The sequence below is a fragment of the Saccoglossus kowalevskii genome, chromosome 12 (assembly GCF_978046115.1).
Source record: "Saccoglossus kowalevskii chromosome 12, keSacKowa6.1, whole genome shotgun sequence".
Classification (NCBI taxonomy): Eukaryota; Metazoa; Hemichordata; class Enteropneusta; family Harrimaniidae; genus Saccoglossus; species Saccoglossus kowalevskii.
In genome coordinates this window covers 7658964-7684881 of record NC_140652.1, presented here as the reverse complement: position 1 = coordinate 7684881, position 25918 = coordinate 7658964, and the positions used below count along the sequence as shown (strand labels likewise).

The 25918-nt window shown below is 37.0% G+C and overlaps 1 protein-coding gene across 1 annotated transcript; it reads left to right on the top strand.

The window, feature by feature from the left end:
* Nucleotides 1-879: 879 nt before the first annotated feature.
* On the top strand, nt 880-24428 carry LOC100369463 (solute carrier family 28 member 3-like). The gene is made up of 12 exons (XM_085505865.1): nt 880-942; nt 16891-16935; nt 17582-17707; nt 18398-18681; nt 18821-18962; nt 19487-19678; nt 19917-20078; nt 20746-21008; nt 21892-22060; nt 22799-22975; nt 24083-24263; nt 24403-24428. Exons 1-12 carry the CDS (start codon nt 880-882, stop codon nt 24426-24428), a joined length of 1830 nt encoding a protein of 609 aa, XP_085361991.1.
* The last annotated feature ends 1490 nt before the right edge of the window (nt 24429-25918 follow it).

Here is a 25918-nt window from a genome sequence, read left to right as displayed (position 1 = left end):
TAAATGTGGGAATAGCTGTACTGATGCTGTAATCGAGGCTCTGGCTTTGTTTTAACTGTAATAGCGGGACAAACTGTACTGTTACTGTAACCACAGGATTATCTGTACTGTTACTGTAATCGTGAGACTGGCTTTGATGAAACTGTAATTGCGGAACTAGCCTTACTGGATTTGCTGTAATTGTAAATTTGGGTCCAGCTTTACAGTTACTGAAATCGTGGAAAAGCTGTACTGTTACTGTAATCGTGGAACTAGCTGTACTGATACTGTAATCGTGGGTCTGGCTTTGATGAAACTGTATTTGCTGGACTAGCTGTACTGTTCTTGTAATCATGGGTCTGGCTTTGTTGTAACTGTAATCGCGAAACTAGCTACTGTAATCGTTGGACTGGCTTTGCTATTTTAATTTGAAACTAGCTGCACAGCTACTTAAGCAATGAACAAGCTGTACTGTTACTGTAATCGTGGGATTAGCTTTGCTGTAACTGTGACGTGACTGGCTGTACTGTTGCTGGAATCGTGGGACAAACTGTGTTGTAACAGTAATCGTGGGACTAGCTAAATCGTTAGTGTAATTTCAGGACTAGCTATGATGTAATTGTAATCGCGGTTCTAGCTGTGCTGTAACTTTAATCGCTGGACTAGATATGCTATAATTGTAATCGCGTGTCGAGCAATACTGTATCTGTGTAAAATAAAATCATTAGTTAATCATCAACCCAACTACTATATATATATATATATATAACGACTTAGATGCCACGAGGTACGTAGTATATCGACACATCACTAACGACACTCAGTCTAACACGATGTGTCTACATCTATGACAAACACGATTTGCAGATCGGAACTGTACTTCTGAATACAACTTTAAGAATGTCTGATCACAGTGGGAGCGGGCGAAACAAATACCCTGTTTATGCAAACGAAGCATTCAAGGTCAGTTCTAACTGTTTTCCTCCATATTCATAAGGATGCTCGATTTGGGCGGACACGCCATGTGACTGGTGGATTACCGCTCGATCTCAATACAGCGCTTTGTGCCGTGTTGTACGAGCTTGTAACGCTGACGTGTGTCAAATATTATGGTGACGTACATCAGTCATCTTAACTTGTTAAAGTCGCGTTTGTTTTTACCATACAACACGACAGAAATCAAGTATTAACGGATGAAAACAAAACTGTGATAGTAATTTTAATCTGTATTCACAAGACATTGACAGTAATCGGGCATGTGGTTAATTAGCGATGCTCAAGATGTCTTCTCAACTGTACCACATCATCCACAGTATTCACTATATTTCAAATTTCAGGCCATATACTGAATTAGTAACAACCTTGTGTACAAGAGATAACGTCACGACAGGCTGATACAAAAGTAGGTCAATGCATCGCCAGTATATTGATGAACTTTGACCCATAGTCGATTGCAGTTATCATAAATTATAAAATTTGTCATTCTATATTTGAGTATTAATATCATTTTTTATAACAGTATATAAGACCACAAGATTTAAGCACGTGACAGATACACCCATTGTGTAAATACTATAAATACATTAATTATTCACTGTTTTAATGTTGCTATTTTCGCTGATAAGTAAAATCCGCTAAATAAAATCTACATGAACATGTAAAATGACAATAAAACTTCTTGACAGATTCGTGAGATTAAAACACAGTGATTATGCTCAAAGCATCGAAATAGTGCAATTGAATGTCAGTGAAATTATATGGTTTTTCCGCGTGATACATGCATATTAGGCGAATATTATACAGTGGGCTTCAACAAATTTGTGTGAAAGATTGTATACGAAGATCATAATCCAATTTGTAACTCAACATGCCACATCGAGCAACAATATTGAAAAAAATAATTAATATTAATATAAATTTGGTTGATTTAAACTCAAGTATTCATTTGGTATAACGCTGAGATACGCGACAACCATGATATGAAGTCCTGATTTTAGCAACGCCGTTGCAGTCAATAACTTTAGAAATGTGTTTGCGCATTGTATGAGTATAACTAGCCAGGAGAATGTTTTAAATGTGTGTTACTGCCATGAACATAATAATCGAATAATTCTGCAATTTAATAAGTTATGCGATCAACGACAGATGGTTAGGATTTCTATCTGGTTCACGGCTTTAATATCAGACTGTTAAATCACCTCCGGATCAACACAATTGGAAAGGTTATCTAACTGTGTGGTGGTGAGTGTGAAGGGAGAGATTGGAGAAATGATACCAATCTTGATGTCAACCAACATCTCGATCCCCGGATGATATTGTCCTTCGTAAACTCGGACGTAGTGTTTCGAGTAAGTCTACTTTCATTCCTCTAAATTCTAAGTCTGAAGGGTTTAAACTAATTCGCGATGCTGATGGTTTATTCCGCTATCTGAGACAACGGTTATATCTACCCATAGAATCCAGGAATCTCATTGTTTGTATATCTCGTACACCAGTGTATCATTTACCCACAATTCACAAGGAGACCATTCCGGCCAGACCTATCGTGTCTACCTTTAATTGTTAACGGACTGTTTGAACAACAGAGACAACTTGAAGCCAAAAAAGTTGTTTTACTACATTAAGCGTCCGCATGGCCGTCTTTTAGTATCACTAACGCTGAAGAGCCGTAGAATGCTCGTACAAGACATGCACCGTCAACAATTTTACCCCAAATTAGTCAAAGCGAGTGCATAGAAAATCACGATATTATAAATAGAACATCTACCAGCAAACACTTTTTGTTATAACGAAATTAAAAAAATATATGTAGGAACCTGCTAGGACAGATAAATATGAAATATGGTAGTAAGTAATCGTAATCTCGTTGTCGTAATATTCTTCCTCGACGGTATTTCCTGAATAGAGTGAGAACATCGTACTCGTAACGACAAGAATAATCAAAAAATTCAAGCTCGACACATGGTTACTGTAAGCAATGACATAAACCGTTTATTCATTTCCATTAGGTTCTATTGCACAATGTCTGAAAATATTTTTTTTTCTAAGCGTCTAAATTGATTTTCGTTGCAGCTGGCAACACCGTAATACGGGCAGATCTGAAAAACTGCATCCCCCCAGAATTGTGCCACGACAGCTGGACAGGGACGGCTTTCTTGCCTGGTATACCGTATATGTTAGGAAGAACGATTCCCCTGTTGACATGACCCATACTATTTGTAATAATAATACAATAATACAATTAATATAAACGAGCACGTGTTATTTCTCGTAGGGTTACATGAAATTTTGCTGTGGTCTTCCTAATTGCCCCTGTTATCTGTGAGAACCAACAAACAGAGATGGCAGCACGAAATGTTGCATGAGGGGGCGGAGACCTGCCCACCAACCTTGCGCCGAAGGCGCGACCTTACTAGGGGGCCGGGGCATGCTGCCCATTAACAAATTTGACTAGACTCTCTAAAACGCTATTTCCTGCATTTTGAGGGGCACATTTTGCGAACGCAAAAGGTTTCAGCTTGATGATTTTGGAGGGGCGACGCCCCCCAACATTTTCTTTGAGGAGCAATCGCCCCCCGTTCCACCGCCACTGACAATTTTTTCAAACTAGTTAGCCTGTGAAATGTTGAAGTGTTTTAAGTGTTATGTCACCGATAGTAATGTAACGTAGCTGATAGACGTAAGCGTAAGTCCTATAACCAGATCACGTTTATCTCGTGCATCCCGGGAATCGATACAGCGTGACTGGTATCGTTAAAATACGGCTAACGAGAACGCTTACTGTGGTTACAACAACCGTTTTCAAGGATAAAGGACTTTTTCCCAAACGAGCTTGTTCTCGTATGATCAAGTGGAAAAAACAACGTTTCCCTCACTATTTAAAAATGGAACATTTCTTTGAGCACCATATAATCGATAAACGATTTTCAGATCGACGAGGTGTGTGGAAGCTGAGCTGTCATTTTACTAAATAGCAAAGCGTGTGATTTGTTGTTGAATATTCACTATAACACATACATGTATTAGGTGCATTACTGCAGGTCACTGAGCCCGTCGTTGCCTATTTACCTGCTTGATAACCACCACTTTTCTTTAGGATAAGTCAGATTTTGGTAGTTTCGTTGCTGCGTTTGCTGGTTATTCAGGCAGTTCCAGACCATAGTAATGATGAACAAACGTGCGAAAAAGTTCATTCCTTACTTTTCAAAAGGAATACTTGTTTTCAAATCAAATCAAATCACGTTTACTGAACAGTCAAACAGTGGAGAAGCCACTGAGCTGAATAGGTTTTGTACTTTTTATTTTTTACAATCTCGCTCTGAGAAACATTTTGTTTCTAGTGATTGTTAATAATAAAGAAACGAGTAAGCGGGAATGTTTGGAACAATAAATTTCCGAGTAAATTCGGCACATAAAACTGCTCTTTGAGATTTTGTATTCAGTGAGAACTCTTCTCAGCATTTACTAGTAAGTTTTCAGAACTATGTTGTTCTAGTACAACTTTATCTTTTATATTTTAAAATGGGATTTTTTGAGCTGTAGTACCCTGGAATCTACTCAACCATCAATTTTCAGATCGACGAACTGTGTGGATGCATGGCCAATCTACAGAATAAATTAAAAAGGTGATTTGTAGTGCATATATCAGTTACAATATCTACAGATTATTGGCACATTTCCTTCTATACAAAATATTATTTACGTGACACCAGTACGTTGTTATAATGCACAACCAGCAATAGAGCTCCATACAAAATACCAAAATATCTCCAAATCCGGATCCCGGAATAATTTTGACAGAAAACTTCTACTCGCGATCGGCCGCTACTTAATTAACTGACTGAGTTGGAACCTTGGACAGGTAAGAGTTATCGGTTCTACGCGCCTTCGACTTCTACCAGACCTCGGCCTAAAACTTTCTGTTAATTAATGATAGCGGCTTTTTAGTCGTTCTCTAACTATCTGCTATTAAACAACATTACCAGTTGTCTATGCTGCTCTAATTGTTGCATGGTGGATCACATTCGGTACCCAAATTTCATTGTATGTGGCTATCTATAATTCATAGTCTGACTAGTATATTAGTAAAACGCAATTTTGATGTCACAACACTGATTTGCCTTCGTGTACTCAAACTATCAGGGTCACAACAGTTTATCGTTACCTTCAGTTAATTCAATATACGTATCTAGGTGGCGCCAATGTATTAGCAAGACTCGGGTGCACTTTTTTCAGGATTTGTCAATCAATACTATTTGTACCTCTTAAATTATAACACAATTAAATGTGTCTCATGATAAAGCGACGTATATTGCCAACAATGTGTCAGTATTTCAATGATGCCTTTTGCACGATTAGCTGTGAGTAATCGTACGAGATATAGTGTAAGCCGAGTGGGGTTTTTCATCACCATAGTATCAGGGGGAAATCTCTTCTCCCTGAGGTTCTCCACACGTGCCATGGGGAAATCTCGTCTGGGCTCTATATCTCGTCCCCTTGAGGTACGGGACCGGGAAAGCCACTTAAACAAAATACTTTCAACTCTCGTCTTTAGTCGGTCAGTCGAGCACCCTATAAGACACAGCGCCCTGGGGAAATGTCCTCAAGACTATCGCAAGGCTGACCCAAGACACTCTCTGGACTGCGTCTATCGTGGTGTTTTCGCCAAGACCAACTAAAAACTCTTTATTCACTTTCAAAACCTTAACCAATTACAAAGCAGTTAAAAGACTCTAAGGCGTGGCCTTCACACATTCAACCAATCACACTAAGTACTGGACACGTCATATCTTTTGTTTAATCGTTCACTATATTAGTAACTGCGAATACCAACTCTCAGAACTAGTAGTCCGAATAGCGACGGTTATATTGTAATTAGTTCCAAATCACTGAGTCGAGTTCCATCCAGGACCTCGCATGAGTTTAAACGATGTCAGACATAACACAGTCATTCGCTAGTAATCAGCTAAATAAGTCGATTAACAGATACGCGTAAACAAATTCATCACAATAGTAGTAAACAGCCGATGACATTCTGTTTATGCCATAGAAAAAAAGATGAAATTGCAAGGTCTTGCGCGCAATTGATTTGCGTTATCTACAACTCTGGGCTTTCTTTAATTTACATAAACACAAAATGGTCTATTATACGCTCATTATTTGTTCACACACGCGCGGAGTTGCTCATTAATTGAGAACTAGTTTTTTTTAAGTTTATGTGAAATATTAGAGTGGGGCACGCATGGAATTTAAAATTTGTGGCGAGTCTGCATACAATGATGTTTTATTGGGTGTGGATTGGGGTGTTGTACTTAGCAGGGCAGCCGCTCCGCTGCGAACTATTGACAGTAAGCCTCTAAGACCCATAGGATTCAGTACGCACAGAAGTGTTTTTAGGTGATCCATATTCTAACATGTGCCTCGCGCGATAGGTTGTAACCTTTTTTGTCAAGGCACGTACGCGTACTTTATTTATTTAGTTGGTCATTGACAGTCAACAAGATACAACTTGTTATACTAAAATTATCAAGTGGCAGATTGTTGATACTAGCCTGTCATAATGTGACATTGAAGATATTGGGAACGACTTTGTGGACGACATGATATGACAACAGCTTGTATGTACGACATGTGCAACTTTTAAATCAGCATTCATCAACGTGGCATTTTTCGTATTAAAACCCGGTCCGTGAATGCATTCAGAATAGAAGTTGGCGACACATATGACTCATTATATACATCACTGTGAAGGGTGATTGATACTACGGAACACACCCATATTTATGGCCGTCAGTATCAGTGTTGATTTACTCATCACCAAATTTTGGGAGATTTAGGTTGTGGTGTTTCCACGTGTAGTTCAGGTAGGAGTCAGTGGACTAGATTCGATCCATATTTCGTTCCGTGTTTAACACCGAACTAAAACACGTGTGATCAAGATCTTCCGGTTAAAACAATGCCTTTCTAAGGGCGATCCAATGGTAGATAAATGAGGCATGAACAGTTTGTGAACGCCGAATTAAATTAAATTTTTATTCTAAGAAACAAATAAAAAACTTTAAGATGAAAATATAAACACTTTCTTGTCTGAATTTTGGAATGTATAAGGTCTATTAAAATATCTATATTTCTGGCGCATTGTATACATTAGTTTAAAGTGGACATGTCGGCTAGTTCTTCCAGACACCGACACATAGTACATTGACAAGTACTGTGTCCCGAGATTGCGTCAGTCATGCAGTTATCACCTGCTCATTTTCCCTGTCTCAGATGTAATGACATCACGCACCAGTACCTACACAGTTATCTAAGCAGAAAGCTCTTTGAAATTAGTGGGCGTTCTCTTGAAGGCTTGAGTGCGTATTATGAGCGTAGACAATTTGGAACTCTCGAGTCAATCATTATTAAATATTTGAATTTGAACGAAAGCTGATGATTGGCGTTTAAAAATGTGCCCTTTACGGTACCTCTGCGACGCCCAAAGTATAGAACGTTTCGAAGTAAACAATACGATATCATTCGCAAATGGAATCGCGTTAGGGTTAGATTGTTAGGCTATAGAATCTTCTAAAATGAACAAGACGCTCGCCGATTCTACTTTTAGCAATGCTTCTTTTTTGAAAACGAGTGAAATGTCACTAGTCGAAATAGGTTCGTTGCTAATATCGATAAAGATTACGTGACTATATTCTACAAAGTGACCAACACTCGCATTGATGCAGAAAAAAAATATTTCACTCAACGTAAGAAAAATGGTTTGATGCAAGCAGATCTTGGTTGCGTAAGTCGCGTACGACTATGTCACTCAACATACATCGTCAGTCAGCTGTGTACTATCTTGGGCATGATGAGTTGTGCGTATATGTTAAAATGTTATGAAATCATATGCGGGAGAGAAACCTGTTTTTTGCGGGCGAGACGTTTCGTGGTAGCAACGAGGTAGAATGACGTCGCCTTACGAGTGTCGTAGTCAATGTGCATATTACACGACAATTTTTGTAAGACTACTCGTACAGAAGGAGTGAATTCCTGGTCTGTATTGTTCACGAGCATTAAGTGACATCACGTACCTCTATTTTAAAACGAAAAACGAATGCACAAAAACCGTCGCTTATTATTTGATACCAATGAACGCAAAACATATTATAATTCATGTCTTTATTCAATATCTCGATTCTAAATGCGCAAGGTTTTAATATATATGCTATGTTTGGTAGATATATTGCATTTTGCCACAGAAAACCTACTAGTATTCCATTAGTTGCCCTCTGTGGCAAGACTTTGTGACCACCTTCCTAACATAATGGCATTACGTCAATTAAGTACACTGCATCTGATTCAACAGACCAGGTCGACCTCAGGCACATACGAACCATAACCAGAGATACCAAATTTAAAGTCGCATCCCTTCCTGAAAGTTAATCCCATTCAGTGGACGATGTTACAAAATATAGTTCAATACATCTAAGTGCTCAAGCACTCATGGTAAAATTATCGCCAGATAATGTTAATCAGTCGACAGTAGATAACATCGTGACACCGTTCCCCAAACTAAATACTGTGCATTTGTGTGAAAGGTTAACACCATGCCTCGTGATCGTCATATCGGTGACATTGTTTTTAAGTTTGGTCTTATTGTTTGTCCCCCATCGTGTACTTGTGTAACTATACTTGTGTGTCAATGCGTGCGTATTTGATAGAAGTTCGCCGATGACGACACATATTAATTAACTCACATATACATCAATATGGAGCAAACACGTGCGGGCGTGTCAGCTGATCTACTCAAACTCAATCCAAGTGAAGTGTGGATGCAGTGAGCTGTGAAGTCGTCCTTGCCACTGGGCTTAACACGCGTAAACTAGATATCGAATGCTTTAGAATTGGTTTAGAATTTAAATTAGGACACACATTTTGATAGGGGAATATTATTTTAAAAGGGCCCAGACGTACGAATAGTTACACACTGTCGCCAGGGTCAGACATGGTATCACTCGCTGATTATCATGTCCAGTAATGTGATGTAGAAGATAAATAACATTCAAAAGCCAATAGTAACTCTTTCCTGTTGGGATTAATATTAATCAACGTCACCCTGAACACAATAAGCCAATCAACGCAACTGTCTTAAGTCAGAAATTAATGTGTTATATTGCTCCAACTGACAGCAGGATATGAATATGTTTACCATATAAATCCAAAGTTTCCACTGCCACGAGTTTCATCGGTATGTGGCCTAGTGCTGAAGTATAAAATACGGTTGGCGAACTAGTTATCGCAGACTAAACTTGATTCTGTAATCGTGCGTATTTGACGCAAATATCACACTGCTCTTGAATCCATGGGTCCATTCCTTCTACGAGCATGAAAAGCAAGAGTCGTCAGTGAAATTATTAATTTTACTCGTCTCACAGTTAATATCAGAGAAAGCATAAATACAGTTGTTATATTTTCAAAGGTGTGAAAATGTTTTCAAATATGTTCATATTACTGAGAGCATAACAGCTTGCATCGCGCACCGGTATATTACCATGTATTTCACGGTGGCTATGTTTTACATCTGTGGTTTTTAATGTATTATAATGAAAAAATAGAGAAACAAATTAATGGATGAATAGGTTGAATGATCTAATTATTCGGATTTTCAAGTAACTGATAGTAAAATGTCAGACTGTAGACGAGTATCAGTGTTGTCCGTGATACATATAACGAACGATTTGATTGGACAATGGATTGAAGAAAATATCTTTTGCATGCCCACTTAAATACCGTTGATTGAATAGAATCATCCGAGGTGTAGTGGTGAGGCCGAATAAACCAGTCTTGGCTGGCAAAGGTGGGATCATTCGGATCCGATATTTCGTGTTCGTACAGTCGGTTGGTTGGTTCTTGGCTGTATTTATTCACAAACCGAAGACGCATGCGCACAAACGAAGTTATTTATAGTTCAGGACCATTAAGTGCTTTAATACTCGTAGTAGAAATATCGCGAGATAATCTCGATCAGTCGGTAGTAGATAACCTCATGACATTATTCCTCCAAAACAAAATACTGTGCGTTCGTGTGAGAGGTCAAAAGAGTGCTGCGTGTTCGCCATATCGGGGACATGTTTTGAAGTTTAGAGTGCCATTTCATAGCTAGATACAGCATATTTTAACAAGATATCAGATATATTGTTTTAATGATAACACCGTGAACTTGACATTCCCTTGAAAGTAATCACCCGTCAAGTGGGCCACTGTATAAACAGTATGGCGAGGAGGGGTTCATTGCTCGGCGTATCCAACTCTCGCGAACAATAGACGTATTTTGTGTACAGCCTTAGCAAATATACTTAATAATTTATAACTTATCAATAAGAACTGTTATCTTTGTCAATGGAGACATATTATTGTCGCGTGACATTATCATCATGAATTGACATTGCCACCAAACATTGACCCCCCTATGCTGGTTGAAATACATTGTCCCCGCGTCTCAGTTGCAGCACGGAGCTTCGTTTTAGTCCCACGTGATTCAGAATGTGGACCACTGAGTTCTCTGGTTTCATTATAGTTCTCACACCACTAATTACATTTCCATTGACAACAATATTCGTGTTTCGGGAATTTCTCTAAGATAATAATTTTTATAAATTGAAATGTTTTAATTTACATGAATGTAATAAAAAAGACATGTTCACCTGCTAAAAATTCTACAAAATAATTGTGAACAATATACACTGTCTACGTTAAAATTCATAGATTTGACGTACTGAAGTGCGCCCTCATACTTGGAGTTACAGAGAAAAAAACGCTGAGAAATTAAAGCTATTGTCTAACAACAACCACATGATCTGACGAACACTGATAAAGCCCGTTGTTTTAGTTAATTGATGGTATGAGACCTAAATGGCTTATATATTTTGCATAATCTATTCATAGATTAATTTGTTCATTGATTAATTGGCAAAAGTCTCGTTTTATAACCTGAATAGAAAGATATGACGTATATTAGTAACTATTTTTCAGTCGAAAGTTTGTTAATATCAACCGATCCAACTAACGATCACTACCCATGAACGGGCAACGATCGTGTTTATAACAGTGCTGCCAGTACTCCCTTATACCGTTGCTTGAATCCTGCGGGAAACCTGTGTTGACACTTACTGATAAGACTAAAGTAACTGTCAGACCTTGATATAAAGGTCGACTGCTCTGTCATGAACTCTGTCAATATCTATACGACGGTGACTATATCACATTAAACAAATAAGTGGTCTATATAATGAGCATGTTCAATAATCTCCTTGAGAGAACATGAAATGAACAGAATTTGCTGCAAAACTGAATAATATTCTAAAAGTGAACTTAGGCGCCACACAGGATTTTTCAAATTCTAGTATTACTCATGTATGTTGTTAGGTAGAAAAGTAAACGACACTATAACTGATATGATGATTTCTTGATTTTAGACTTATAGAAAATTCCTTCACAATACAAATGCTAGACAATCGATGATGTTCCACTAAACGCGTTTGTCTACATGATATCAACTAGGTGTACAGTCAATGAACGACCAAAGCAGAACCGTCATTATATTGCATATCAGATACGATTACGTACATATTTATCTTTGAAACCACTGTGAGCCAGGGACAATTTGTAAATGAGTCTAGTTTCTGTCGTGATAATATTCAGTGTAACATTTCCATAAGTTGAAATATAATATGAGGTTATTACAGTATCCTCGTAAAACCTTATTATTATACATCTTTTCCTCCATCATGGGAATACATCATTGGAATGCCGAAATAAAAACGCTGAGAACAGATTTAACAAAATTCTTTGTGTGGGGTCCGGTCAAAGCCTGGTGACAGCCACGTTTGTTTTTGTATTATTAGAGGACGCTTACGCGCGTAATCGTACCATATATGGTAGGGTCAATCTGATTAAAATATGATGTAGTATACGGGCTTTAATTATTCTGGCTATAAACTTATTTAAATTTTATTTTTTTATTACTTTTGTTATTAATGCCTTTTTATTTAATTATTTTACTTTGATTTTGATTTTTTTTTAATTCCGCCCTACATACATCTGATCCGACGCCTATGTAAGTCCCGTTCAAATCTCGCGTAAGTAACAGCCAATCACAGCCCCCCTTTTATACAGGCTGTCGGTTGCTTACTTTTCAGTGTAGCGATACTCTACGGGCAATCTTTCTGTACATTATATTTTGTCCATTTGAATAAACCATTAATAGAAAACTGCTAGTATATTTTTATTTACGAAAGAAATTCCACAGCATTTTACAATTTTTGTCATTACATTGAATATTTTTTTTACTTCCAACAAATGTGTACATTTCCTGATACATCTTCGCCAGCGAAGGTTCGTTTATTCAGTCATCGCTTCAATTTTACATCAAACACTAAGCATGAATATCTAGAATGGAGGCAAAAAAATAAGTAAATCGTAATGATTAGAACACTGTAAACAGCTATAGTAAACGATGCAAACTGATTTCAAATTGTGTAACGGTCACCGGCCACGGAATCGACGCAGAAAATTGGAGAAAAAACAATTTCCTGATCAATTGCGATGTTGGACGATTTTGGCCCGATCGTCAACAAAACATCACCCGTCTCCAAGGCAAGCGACTGGAAAAAGACACCGGTGTTCAGTCGAACCGGTGGAAACAAAATCGTCACTCCCAGAATAACTACGCAAAATAAGAATCTGAACTCGAACCATTCGAGCCACAATATAAATATAAAAAATGACCCGTTGCATTTGACAATGATAAACTTACCGAAAAGCCGTGTTTTTCTCGGTCGCTAACGTCGATATAATCACAGGGAGTTGGACAAACTTATGTATTTTAATAAATTATTAAATAATAAATTGTTATATAGCTTTTCTTTTACCCCCCCCCCTTCCTGGTATCGATTTCAAGTAATCACTGATGCTTGTTTATATCACTCTTTCCTTTATCACAACTTTGTTACGCGCTAATGTTATATGCAAATTTTAACGCGCGTTGAAGACACGCCCTCTTATAGTATTACTTAATAATTTATTAAAATACATAAGTTTGTCCAACTCCCTGTGATATAATCCGCCATTTTATTTGAGTGTGTTTGCCACCTGACTCTGCCCGGTGACGTCATCATGTGCGCTATGGAAGGAGGTCTGTGATTCGTTGACTAAAATCGTCGACAGTGGGTCTCGTTGAAATCTCGTTACATAGGCATCGGGTCAGATGTATGTAGGGCGGAATTAAAAAAAATCACAAAATCAAAGTAAAATAATAAAATAAAAAGGCATTAATAACAAAAGTAATAAAAAATAAAATTAAAATAAGTTTATAGTCAAAATAATTAATCGGATTTTAATCAGATTGTGGTAGGGTGAACATACTCAGTGCAGTGGCGGATCTGGACCTCAAGACCCCCCCCCCCCCCCTTGAACAATGTATTCTATTTTTTTATATTATAAAAAAATCATTAACTTAGTCTGGCGATTTTAAAGTTTGGACCCCCCCTCAATAAAAAAAATCCTGTATCCGCCCCTGCACTGAAATATCGCAACAATACCGCTCGCTGTAACTTATGGCGTTACCTTGACAGACGTATAACACTATGAAAATAATATTAATATTATTAAATAAAGTAATATTAATATCATAAAATCGGCGATCATTAAAACATCACAAAAACGAATCCTCATCAGCAGATGATATATGAAACCACCACTGAACAATTGTGATGGATATACCATTTTTACTGTTCTATTCGTAAACACGGTACTGAATTATTCTTGCCAAAACGGCTGACACGATAGGAACCCTAAAATAACTCATCATGTCCCAACACGTTCAGAAATCAACCTCTATGTAAGCACGTTAGAAGCGTCCATCTTACAAACGCGGTATACTTCTTATATATGTTTTGTGGGTTACTGTAATTTCATTTTTGAGGAAAGGTTACACAGTCACCTGGCATACAAGTGTAATAAAATTAAGTTACTGATAGTATTTGCTACTTCAAACGTAGATTCACATAACCCGGAGACAGAAGGTCGTCCGGGGTTCGACAAGTCGAGTGTCTCAATATAGTTTCTCTACTCTCGCCATACCATGTAATTCTAACGTAACTGAATGACCGTGTACCGAGTGTTGTTTTCTCTCCATCAACCAGACACTCTCTAACACACACCGTAAGTGGTCAAACTGTGATTCAGACATATCAGAAGCGAAATCGGGAGACTTGTTCAAAATGTAAAAATACAGTTGGTCATCTAAGTTCAATGTATATTGCACGCGTTGTGTACGTCGCTATGAGTCGACCACCACCTTTAATACTGTATGTGTGAAGACAAACTTTGGAAGAAATATTCCCAGTTCCGAACTGCCACTACATATCTGCTACATAACAATAACAATAATAGCAGTGTATATCACTGTGTGATTGTTAACAACCATGTAATGGCATCTTCTTATGAAGATTCACCGATTTGTTCCTTCCATGGGCAAAAACAGAGATGAATATTTGCAAATAGTTTTTTGTATTATCCGAATCGTTGGTGCACGTAATGAAAGCGTAATACGTAATGTAATGTTTAACAAGATGAACACCTAAAAGATTGTTTGAATAATCTTGGATAAAAAAGACATGATTTCCAATTAAAGACGTGTCTTGACCATCAATATGAAAATATCACATATGCTTAATGTTCGAATTGTGACAGAAGTTGACTTACCTGAAAATAACTATGACAACGAGGTCTTCCAAAGAATGAAGATTGTAATTTAATTTTATATGTTTTCTGTTATAATATTTGTGTACAGAACTCAATACTACATAATACAGCGCCCTCACACACCTTAATTTTTAACTATTCTATAAATATGTGTAGTGATTATATTGAGATGCTGAATTGTTTGATTGGCTGACATCTGATTGGCTGATTGACGAAAAATGACCACGCCCATATTTTAGAAATCACGCCCACTTCAGGGAAGCCACGCCCAAATTGTAACCTCTTGTTTAATTAACAGTTAACAGAACTTCGAGTTACCGGTGACATAGTTATTTTTATTTTGTTTAACGTTTTATGTTGTTGTCATTTTGTTCAACGTTCAAATTTTGTAACTCGATATTTAATTAACTGTTAACTGAATTTCGATTACGGGAAACATAAAACTTTTTTTTTTATTCAACAAATAAATTTACATAGACAAGTACAAAAAAACAAAAAAAAACAGCCAACGCTGTATGCCAACAGCTACTTATAAAAATATAAACTAATACGCTAAGTATTGTGTTAGTGGACCCCATCGGTTTCTGAATACTAGTAGGACACTTTTGTCATTGAATCTGTCAAGACGTTTTTCTAAATTAAAACGTTGTTTAATTTTACAAATGAATAGTCTGAAAGGGGATACTTTTCTGTCTTGTCTACAGTCATATATAATTTGTTTTGCAATGATTATAATGTAATTCAAAATATTCTGAAGATTAGAGGATCCAGTAATGATAATATCATTTGTAAACTGTAAATGCATGTTACTAGTTTTGTTCCACCATTCGACGAAGTCTGCCCAGTACAAGGGTGCAATCACAGAATATATGAAAAACAGTTTCACTATGCACATTGCAAAAACTACACTTGTCACTATCTGTAATTTCCCATTTGTGTAACCAATAATTGGTAGCAGGAAAATTTTGCAGAATTTTATACTGAAAAATCTTCGTGTATGAATCTATTGCTACTACATGTGGAAGCTGAAATATTTCATCCCAGTTAATATTTTTATTTTCAAGATAGCTACAGATTCTACCACCAGAATTAGGATATCTTTGTTTCAGAAGTTTACAGTAAATTTGATTCGAATGCATAGATGTTAGTTGGATATCTTGTCGATCATTAGCCTGTAGAAACATAAAACGTTAAACAAAATAAAAAAATCTTTGTCGCCTGTAACTCAAAGTCCGGTTAACTGTTAATAAAAGTACGAGTTACAAAACTTGGAAGTTCAACAAAAACAAAAATTCGTGTTGCCCGTAACTCAAAGTTCTGTTAACTGTTAATTGATCATTGAGTTACAACTTGGACGTGTTTTTTAAAATATGGGTTGTTTTCGTAACTCGATATCTGAACTCGATGTTCGTAACTCGATGTTCATAACTCGATGTTCGTAACTCGATATCCGTAACTCGATGTTCGTAACTCGATGTTCGTAACTCGATATCCGTAACTCGATGTTCGTAACTCGATGTTTGTAACTCGATATCTGTAACTCGATGTTCGTAACTCGATGTTCGTAACTCGATATCCGTAACTCGATATCCGTAACTCGATGTTCGTAACTCGATATCCGTAACTCGATGTTCGTAACTCGATGTTCGTAACTCGATATCCGTAACTCGATGTTCGTAACTCGATGTTTGTAACTCGATATCTGTAACTCGATGTTCGTAACTCGATGTTCGTAACTCGATATCCGTAACTCGATGTTCGTAACTCGATGTTCGTAACTCGATATCTGTAACTCGATATCCGTAACTCGATATCCGTAACTCGATGCTTGTAACTCGATGTTCGTAACTCGATGTTCGTAACTCGATATCTGTAACTCGATGTTCGTAACTCGATGTTCATAACTCGATGTTCGTAACTCGATATCCGTAACTCGATGTTCGTAACTCGATGTTCGTAACTCGATGTTCGTAACTCGATGTTCGTAACTCGATATCCGTAACTCGATGTTTGTAACTCGATATCCGTAACTCGATGTTCGTAACTCGATGTTCGTAACTCGAACGATTCAGCATCTCATAATACTACATGGTTCAGGCAACACAGTGAACATATTTTAGATAAAATGATCCACCGTTTTCAAACTGATTTGCTTGAATTTTATTATAGGTTGGCGAAGATGGTATACAGTTGGAACCAATCGTACATCAACAGGTATTTATACAATATACTTATCTCTAAAATAATACTCTGTGCGAACGTAGTCGTCACGCTGCGCATGTGCGAGATATATGGGTCTCATGTAAACAAAGATAGCGACTTTGACTGTTGCGCAGATGAACGAGTACAAACTTAGATGTTTCCAAGCTTTAATTGAGTATTTTTCATGTTATTGGAAGGTATCGAAGGAGTCACCTGCGGTAATAAGTGCAAGTCGCGCCAAGGTCAAACATCATACTTGTGATTTCCATTTGAAGAGCGCATTAGCTTGTGGGAAAATCAATGTTTATCAACACAAATGTCGCACATGCGCAGCGCGACGACTATCGCGCTTTAAGTTGTTCTTGCATTATGAGTGGCGCCCTCTTGCTTCAGTGCGTTTGAATGGAAAGTTGTTCACAGCGTTGGGATTGTTTTGTTCCGTATTTTATCGCCAAGAGAAAAAACATGTCTGAGAGCTTTACTGTATTCAAAATGACGAACAACTACAAAACAGAAAAGTTTTTTTTTTTAACCGACAACGTAATTTTGTCGTCACAGAAAAGATTAGGCGCTAGAGGGCGCAACCTTTAGAAAAGTGAATTTATTGTCTTGTCAGCAACATTGCAATAACTCAGATAATGGTGTTTTTTTCTTCAAGTTGTATCATCAAACTGAAGTGGCAATGAATAACGATGTCAACGTGACAGCGCCACCAAACGGCGAATTTCCACATGACGAAATAGAACCACCTCCGGAGATTTACGAAGGCTCCGGATGTTCCAAGGTAATATCCGCAATCCATTAAACCCAATGTAGATACATTTGGTGAATGATGTAATATTATGAAATCTTACAATACACAATAACCAACTGTTCGCGCCATCTTGTGAAACAGCTATGAGAATAATTTCCAAAAAAAATTACAGAACATATGAAATTTAATAACTTATATTTTCGTATTGTTCACGGGGAAGGAGGGGGGGGTCGACGTCGTTATAATAATATCGTAATAACCTTATTATTATACATCTTTTTCTTTCAAGGATACATCATGGGAATGCCAAAATTCAAAAAGTTTAGAACATAATCAGCGAACTTCTTTGTATGGAGTCCGGTCAAACCTTGGTGGAAGCCATGTTTGTTATTTCTTTAGAGGACGCTTACGCGCGTAATCATTCCATATTTGGAATTCGCATTTCCTAATATGGTAGGATAAAAATACCCCGTAAAATACCGCAAAATCACAGCACGCTGTAACTTATGGCGCTATAGTGACAGATGTATAATAATAAAGTATATTAGGCTCTGTCCAAGCCATAAGTAGAACATACAAAAAGTCTATTTTTCTAGCAAGACATATAGTTTCAATGATATCAAGGACTTCTTTAAACTTAAAATCGTCCGTTTCAGACTTTTGTTTTCACATTTTGTAAAACCAGTATGACTGATACGCAGTATGTATTTGTTTCGACAGAAAGTTGGAGATGGTGTCCTATCAGCTCGCCGATGGATGGTTGCAAACCAGGAACCAATTAAAATTTCAATTGCCACTGTATGCGTTCTGGCATTTTCTGCATATTTTATCTACGCGTGCTGGTACGACTTCAACAATGTCACCGAGATGCTTGTCTTCACGCTCTTGACGTTTTGTTTTCTGTTTTACGCCCTCATACGAGATAGATGCGGAGATAGGATTGACGAGGCCTGTATTGTACCATGTTGTGGTGTACTAAAAAAACATTGGTGGATATATAAGTGGTAAGCGAAAACGCTGTACTCGACCGTAGTGTATTTGAAATAACGCCCTCTTTTTGTAATTATATAAATCTGCCGTTTTTGTAAGTATTTCATTTTTGGATGTCACGTGATAACTAAAGTACAATTTTTCCATTTTTAGGCCTTTGTACGTAATATTGGTCGTTGGACTGGTAGTGTTCATAATACTTGAAGCGACGGACTATCCACCACAGTTGATGTCGGCCGTTGGGGCATGTGTCTTCGTTTCATTCGCATTTGTCTTTTCAAAATACCCTGGTGCGGTAAGTCTGTAGTCTTTCATTTATTCAGCATGCGTACCCTCACACATATGCTTGGTATATTGTATGTGTTGATGAATGTTGAAGCCAATCAGACGACCTATTACCATCATTGCGCTTAGAATTATTGTAAATACAGACAGCTATATCGATTTTCTGCCTCTTATGTTCGTCTGCCATGGCATGAACTGATAATCCAACGTACCTATTAATCGCGTGATTTTTAAGGCGAGTGTATTTGAGCTCTCAGTTTCACTATAGCATTATCCATGCTTGCTAACCTTATGCCGGTAATTCGCATGCAAGTTCGTGACATGAACAAAAAAACACACATTTAACATTTATCTCTTTTTGCTCAATTTTTAACAAAAGTAATGAATCCCAACAGTGTCACATTAAATTCGGACAAGGGTCTAGGCCTCGCCTCACACTTCATCTTGCAATGTAACCAAGGAAAACTACCGTACATATAATAGATTTCTAGAAATTATTTAACAAAAATACTGACCAAATGTTCCTTTCTACAGGTACGATGGCGCCCCGTATTATGGGGGCTGGGACTTCAGTTTATTTTTGCCGTTTTTATTCTGCGTACTAGAGTTGGATTCGAACTATTTAGATGGCTTGGTGACTTTGTACAGAAGTTCCTATCATTCTCCGACTATGGAGCCGCGTTTGTATTTGGAGAGAACTTCCAAGAGCATTACTTCGCATTTGCGGTGAGAATCGATTGACTCGACGTAACAAACCAAGTTTCTCTTTTGTATTATGCCGATTACGTATTTGTCAGCAGCATATTTCTTTAATGTATACCTACTATTGGTGACATGTGACTCTCTTATCCAGTTTACAGTGCAAGCACACGTTTATGTGTTCAAGTGAAGGTACATATAGAAGTTAGCTTAACATTCCCCCGGGTATGCTTTACTCGCAATTTTGATGGTATTTCTTTTACAGGTAATGCCAGTTGTCATATATTTTGCTTGTTTTATCGCAATATGTTATTACCTTGGTATCATGCAGTGGGTAATCATAAAAATAGCCTGGTTGTTTGAGGTTACCATGGAAACATCGCCATGCGAATCGTTGAATGCAGCTGGAAATATTTTCATTGGGCAGGTATGTACATACAACGACAGTGATTGTTAACTCGCGATGGAGTCTTGTTTACCCTATGTTTCATAGCAACGGCCGCTGACGATTCGATTTGAATCCGGGAATGAGCACACCACCATTGTTGGCAAACATGCAACTTAAAAAAAAAAAACACCATCCGGGTAATCAGACAGCGCTTGAGACCAATATGAAACATAGGTACCCTACAATGTACTAAACGAGTATAGCAGTTTAACTTCACAAGTTAAACACAAATTCTGGTATCGTGGGGTTACGAATTTCAAATATTGCATATCCCATATATCCGTTCCTCAGATTTTAAAAGCTGACAGTTAACATAGTGATCGTATTCAGTCAGCGCATATTTAAGACATTGCCTCCACCATACACGGCATTATATCACATACGCGTTACAGCTGACTTGTGAAACTGACATAAATATGCAAATCAATGCAATTCCTAGTAACAATGCAAGTTTGTGTAATCACCAGTATTTTAAAATTTACAAGTTGTTTTTAATAGTCAGCCATGATGTCCAACGTTCAATTTGTTTTCAGGACCAATCAGATCACATGGATTTGTATTTTGGAAATATATAACATTGTGACACTGATTCATTCACTGAACCGCCACGATGTATTGCATTAAATCATTAACTATCTTTCCTCAGACTGAAGCGCCTCTTCTCATCAAACCATTTCTGAAAGACATGACATTATCAGAACTGCACGCGGTCATGGTAGGAGGGTTTGCCACCATAGCGGGCAGTGTTCTCGGTGCTTATATCGCATTTGGAGTCAGTGCCTCGCATCTTATATCAGCGTCAGTTATATCCGCACCGGCAGCCCTTGGTATATCTAAGTTATTTTATCCAGAGACACGATTTGATAAAACAATGGACACAGAGGGTGTTGTTCACAGAATCGGTAAACCGTAAGTCTGGACTAATATCTTCTCATATTTATTTATATTCTAAAGTGAAAAGATTCTAGTTCCGGGTATTTGTTGTAGAACACATTTTCGATGCCAGTGGCTACTTATATCTCGTTGGGGGCGAATGAACCAGGGGATTTGTTTTTGCTACTCAAGTTATTCTTCTGTCATGACACATCACTGTTTTATTACAATAGTTACAAGGTTTAGAGGAACAGTAGTGATGACAATATAAAAAGTAACGCTTGAGAGGCAAACACAAGTCTCGTGGATTTCTTGCGCTCTGCGAGACCTCGGCGTCCATTTGGGTCTGTTTTTACGCTCCCGCGATAACTGGTCAAAACTGCGTACTTGAACGAATGAAAGAAAATACAATTAAAGTTGTTTTATTCTATTCTAGTTTAATCATGATTCTTGAGACATGTATTAAAATAGCTTTGCAGTTCCCATGTTAAAATCAGTATATATCTGTCAACAAAAATGTATTTTTTTCACACAAAATAAAGCATTAATCATTTTATAATTTAAGATACTACAAAATACCGTGTCATTTGCAATGTATAAACTGTTGACCCTTTGCCACCACACCAAGATTTGAGATATGGAAAGATATTTTCTTCATAAAATTCAATGATAACACGCTTCAAAAATTGAATCACCATTTTTTAAATAGTTTGGCGTTCCCTAAACGTCATTACTCCAATACTCCGTGGGATTTAAACACAATCCGGATCTTTCCTTCAATTATAAGCTTTTTCTTCAATATTTTTTGGGTTCATATTTGATCAGCAGCGAGATATTTGTTTCCAAGTTTTCCATCTGTTCGTCTAATGACGTCTGTCTAACTATCTACAGTTACAATAACACAGCCTTTCGTTCACAGAGAAGAAAGAAATTTTCTCGAAGCAGCCGCCAATGGTGCGTGTCAGGCTGTTCCATTGGTCGCTAATATTATAGCTAATCTGATCGCATTTATCGCATTGCTGGAGCTTTTCAATTTCTTTCTTGGATGGGTTGGATTAATGGTTGGAATAGAGAACCTTAGTTTCGAGGTAAGTTTTACAGTATATGTGACACCAATTGTGTATTATAGAAAACAAATTATACTATATATTTAACGATGATAACATGGTTCGGTCTCATTTAAGCATTATTTCGTTTCAGATAATTTCCAAAAATATGTGATACATTTGCAGCAATTGTATGAATTATAAAAACTGGAAACACATGCGTAGAGGTTGTCATTTAGTTGAAGGCAGAATGTTTTTAAGCCGAACAACTAAAAGTAATATATATATATGTAAACTATTCTTAATATGTGAAGCGTATTTACCAGATGATCTGCATTTAAAACAATGTTATAAGCAAATTAACAAATGGCTCACAGTTAGTATACTTGGAAATGATTGATTGTTAACCAAATAAAAACATACAGGCATATATACAAACACATAAATACGAAATCACGACCACGGAAAATGTGCCTCGTCTTTGTAATCTGACTTATCCCAGTTACGAAATTCCAGTTATACGCTGCCTCCAAAGGCAGCTTGAAATAACATGTAGTGAGCGGAAATTTAAAGTCATGACTAAACGGTCATGCGTTCGATTCTCTGACGTCGAAAACACCATGTACTGGGCAGGATATATTTCCACACAGTCACATGGTTATTATCAGAACGACCAACCCAGCTCGATTACTCTTGAAAACAAATTATTCCTCAAGGCGGAATTACTAAGGGAGTAAGTTACTTTGAGTGTTGATTTAACTATAAATTTGTATTCAACAGTCCATCTGCTCTTATCTGTTCGCACCTGTTGCCTTTCTCATTGGTATTGAGCCGGAAGACTGCAGAGAAGTTGCTGGACTCATTGGCACTAAATTGTTCATCAATGAATTCGTGGCTTATGAAAAATTGGGCGAACTAATTGATAATAGAGAGAATGGCGTCGAGCCGTCAATTTCGGTAAGTTTACTCTTTAGTGAATGACTTATAATTTTGAGATATTTGTGCAACGGTTTAAAAGGAACCGTGCCGGTTTGGTAGAGGTGTCCGAAATGGGAAGCTTGAATGACTAGTCATAGTCACGCGTATTCAGAGGTTAATTGCAATTAGTCAATCGATATCACGTGGATCACGTTTATCAGATGATATTTGATCAGTGATTTAGATCATCGCCTCTGTCCATTATTCGAAGAGCAGCAGTAAAAACATCACGTTTCAAACGGGAGTGTTTAAAGTTAACACACTTATAAACGGGTCGTCTAAAAAACATAACCCTTCATTATTATCTTCCTCGGGGAATTCTGGCTAATGTCATATACGAATATATCCATGCCCATGTTTCATTTTGTACATGTCAATGGAATATAATTGTCTTCGATAGCCAAAGGAAGTGTTATTTCTTTTTCTACTGTGCATACTAATGTGCGTGTATTGTTCAACATTTTGAGATAATTTAATTATGGTAATGAGATGCACAATTCTCAGAGGGTGATGGGAACTTGCATATAACGGACGCCACTGTGTCTCACCTAATAATTATACAGTCATCCATCCTTGTCCAGTTATTGTGCAATAAAAGCAACGTTACAGTTGCCTAAAGGGAGGTCGTTGCGCCGCGCCCTGTTCGATAATTGACCCACATCGACGTATACAACGCGTGTAAAATACATTGTTTGTTTACATGAAATTTAAACGACCACCTCCCTTTAAAACAAATATTAATAAAACAAATTGTAAATGCCGGTAATTACCTTTAAAGCGCTACAGTCATCACGCAGTGCGTGATCTAATTTCATGTAAGCAAACAATGTATTTTACGCGCGTTGTGTACGTCGTTATGAGTCCCATTTCTGACAGGACGCGGCGCGACGTCCCAGCGCTTTAATTGTAATTGACACAGGAGCGAAACACGCCCATAATGCGCGCGTATGGTTCATATGACATGGCAACTGCGACCACCCACATATTCAAAAATAAGACGCTAACTGATAATGTTGTACTAATATTATTACCTCGAACGTATTTATGCACCTTTTTTTAATCAAACATTTATTTTCACGTTTCCAGTATCGGTCAGAGGTCATAACAACCTATGTTCTTTGTGGATTCGATAACATCAGCAGTATTGGTATCCAGTTAGGGGGTCTTACACCCCTGGCACCCAGTCGCAAAAGTGATTTAGCTTCTGTGGCTTTACGAGCTCTTATTGCAGGCACGCTGACTTGTTTCATGACAGCCTGTGTGGCAGGTAAGTTTGTCATCATTTCTCACAAGATGAGGCTTGCAAGATAAATGACGTTTGACCCAGAATCCGGTGTATGTAATATCATTTGCCTAGCTCTTGCCTTACTCTATCTGACCAATCATTTTCTTTGTTCTATCTCTAGGTATGCTTTACACGGAATTTGATTAGCCCGTCAGTTTGACGTCACATCAATTCAGTAACTGCAACAGCTGTGTAAACATGACTACACTAATTGGCAATGGTTTAATCGGTGACGTCATGGCAACAAACTGAATATTTGTCACGAAATTCAATGTATAAAATCTTCGTCAACTCAAAGTGTAAATCAATTTATCTGGCAACAAATATTGTTTTGTTGTAGACAATAGAGACAACGTTCCCAAATCTCGTTTCGTCTGATCGATGTTTGGATATCACTTTCTTATACATTGCCATCTTCGCGTTAGAACGAATTCCACTCTTTGTTACTGTTTAATGAGACTGCATCGTAGCGTGGTAACTCAAAAAATATTTACTAAACCCAGCCGTGATTTTATTTTGTGAAAAGGTTTTATGAATTGTTTACTTATAGACTGCATTTTATCATTGTGTTTTGAGATTCGATGTTTTTTTTTCTGTTATTTTATAGAGTACACATAACGTAAAATATTATGAGTAGGAAAATCGAATTTTATGTTCATAACTATCATGAGCTTGTTTACAGATAGGAAAAATGTTCTTAACTTTTGAATAAGTACGATATGTACATTGTAAATTTCTAAAAAAAAAAACTCATTTTATTTTTGTTTTATTCAGAGTAATAGAGTAAAAAATATTGACTGGGGAATAAAAGGCAATACAGTGGCTTTATTGTCGGATAGCTGGTAATAGTTTGACATATACAGTGGATGTGCCATAGTGAAGCACATAAAGTATACAAGTATTAACATTTTGCAACATTTGGCACCCACATTTTAGTGGAAAAGATCATTTCCTTCAAATAGTCGAAAAATTAATCGCCAGCTTTGTTGAAAAAACATCATACAAAATAATAATGTCAATGTAATGTATATCCATTTCGATTATTTGTCTAACAAAACAATTAACAAACAAATAAATACATTATATTACAATTGCAATAATGATATAGATGTTGGCTTCTTTATATATTAACACAAATTAGCTACACACTTTTAATATGTGTAGCGATTATAATTGATTATAAAATATGTTCTTATATAACATTTTGTGTTATTATTGTTAATATTATTAGAATACTATATTATGTCGCATGACGTAAGTGTATTGTTCTGTTCGTACTCAGAAAGGTTCCCACCATGTTTTATCAATTTTTAACATGTTGTTATTTGTACCCTATTTATTCGTACAAATATATACCTTCACATACCTTGATGGCATTATAAATAATAAAGCTTAATGAAGTGTTTTATTGTGCTGTTATGTCAGCGTATTAAACTACTCTATTTCGAATGTAATTACATTGTGTAAAAAAATGTTTTTTTTTTCTTTTTATGATTTTTATATTGAATAACATTACTTAATTAATGAACGCTTATATCGTTTATTTATTTCACGCTCCCTACTTAAAACATCACGTATATATTTTGTTGCAAAAAGTAACACTGTCTATTGCTGTAAGTGCCAATCCATCTAATTTT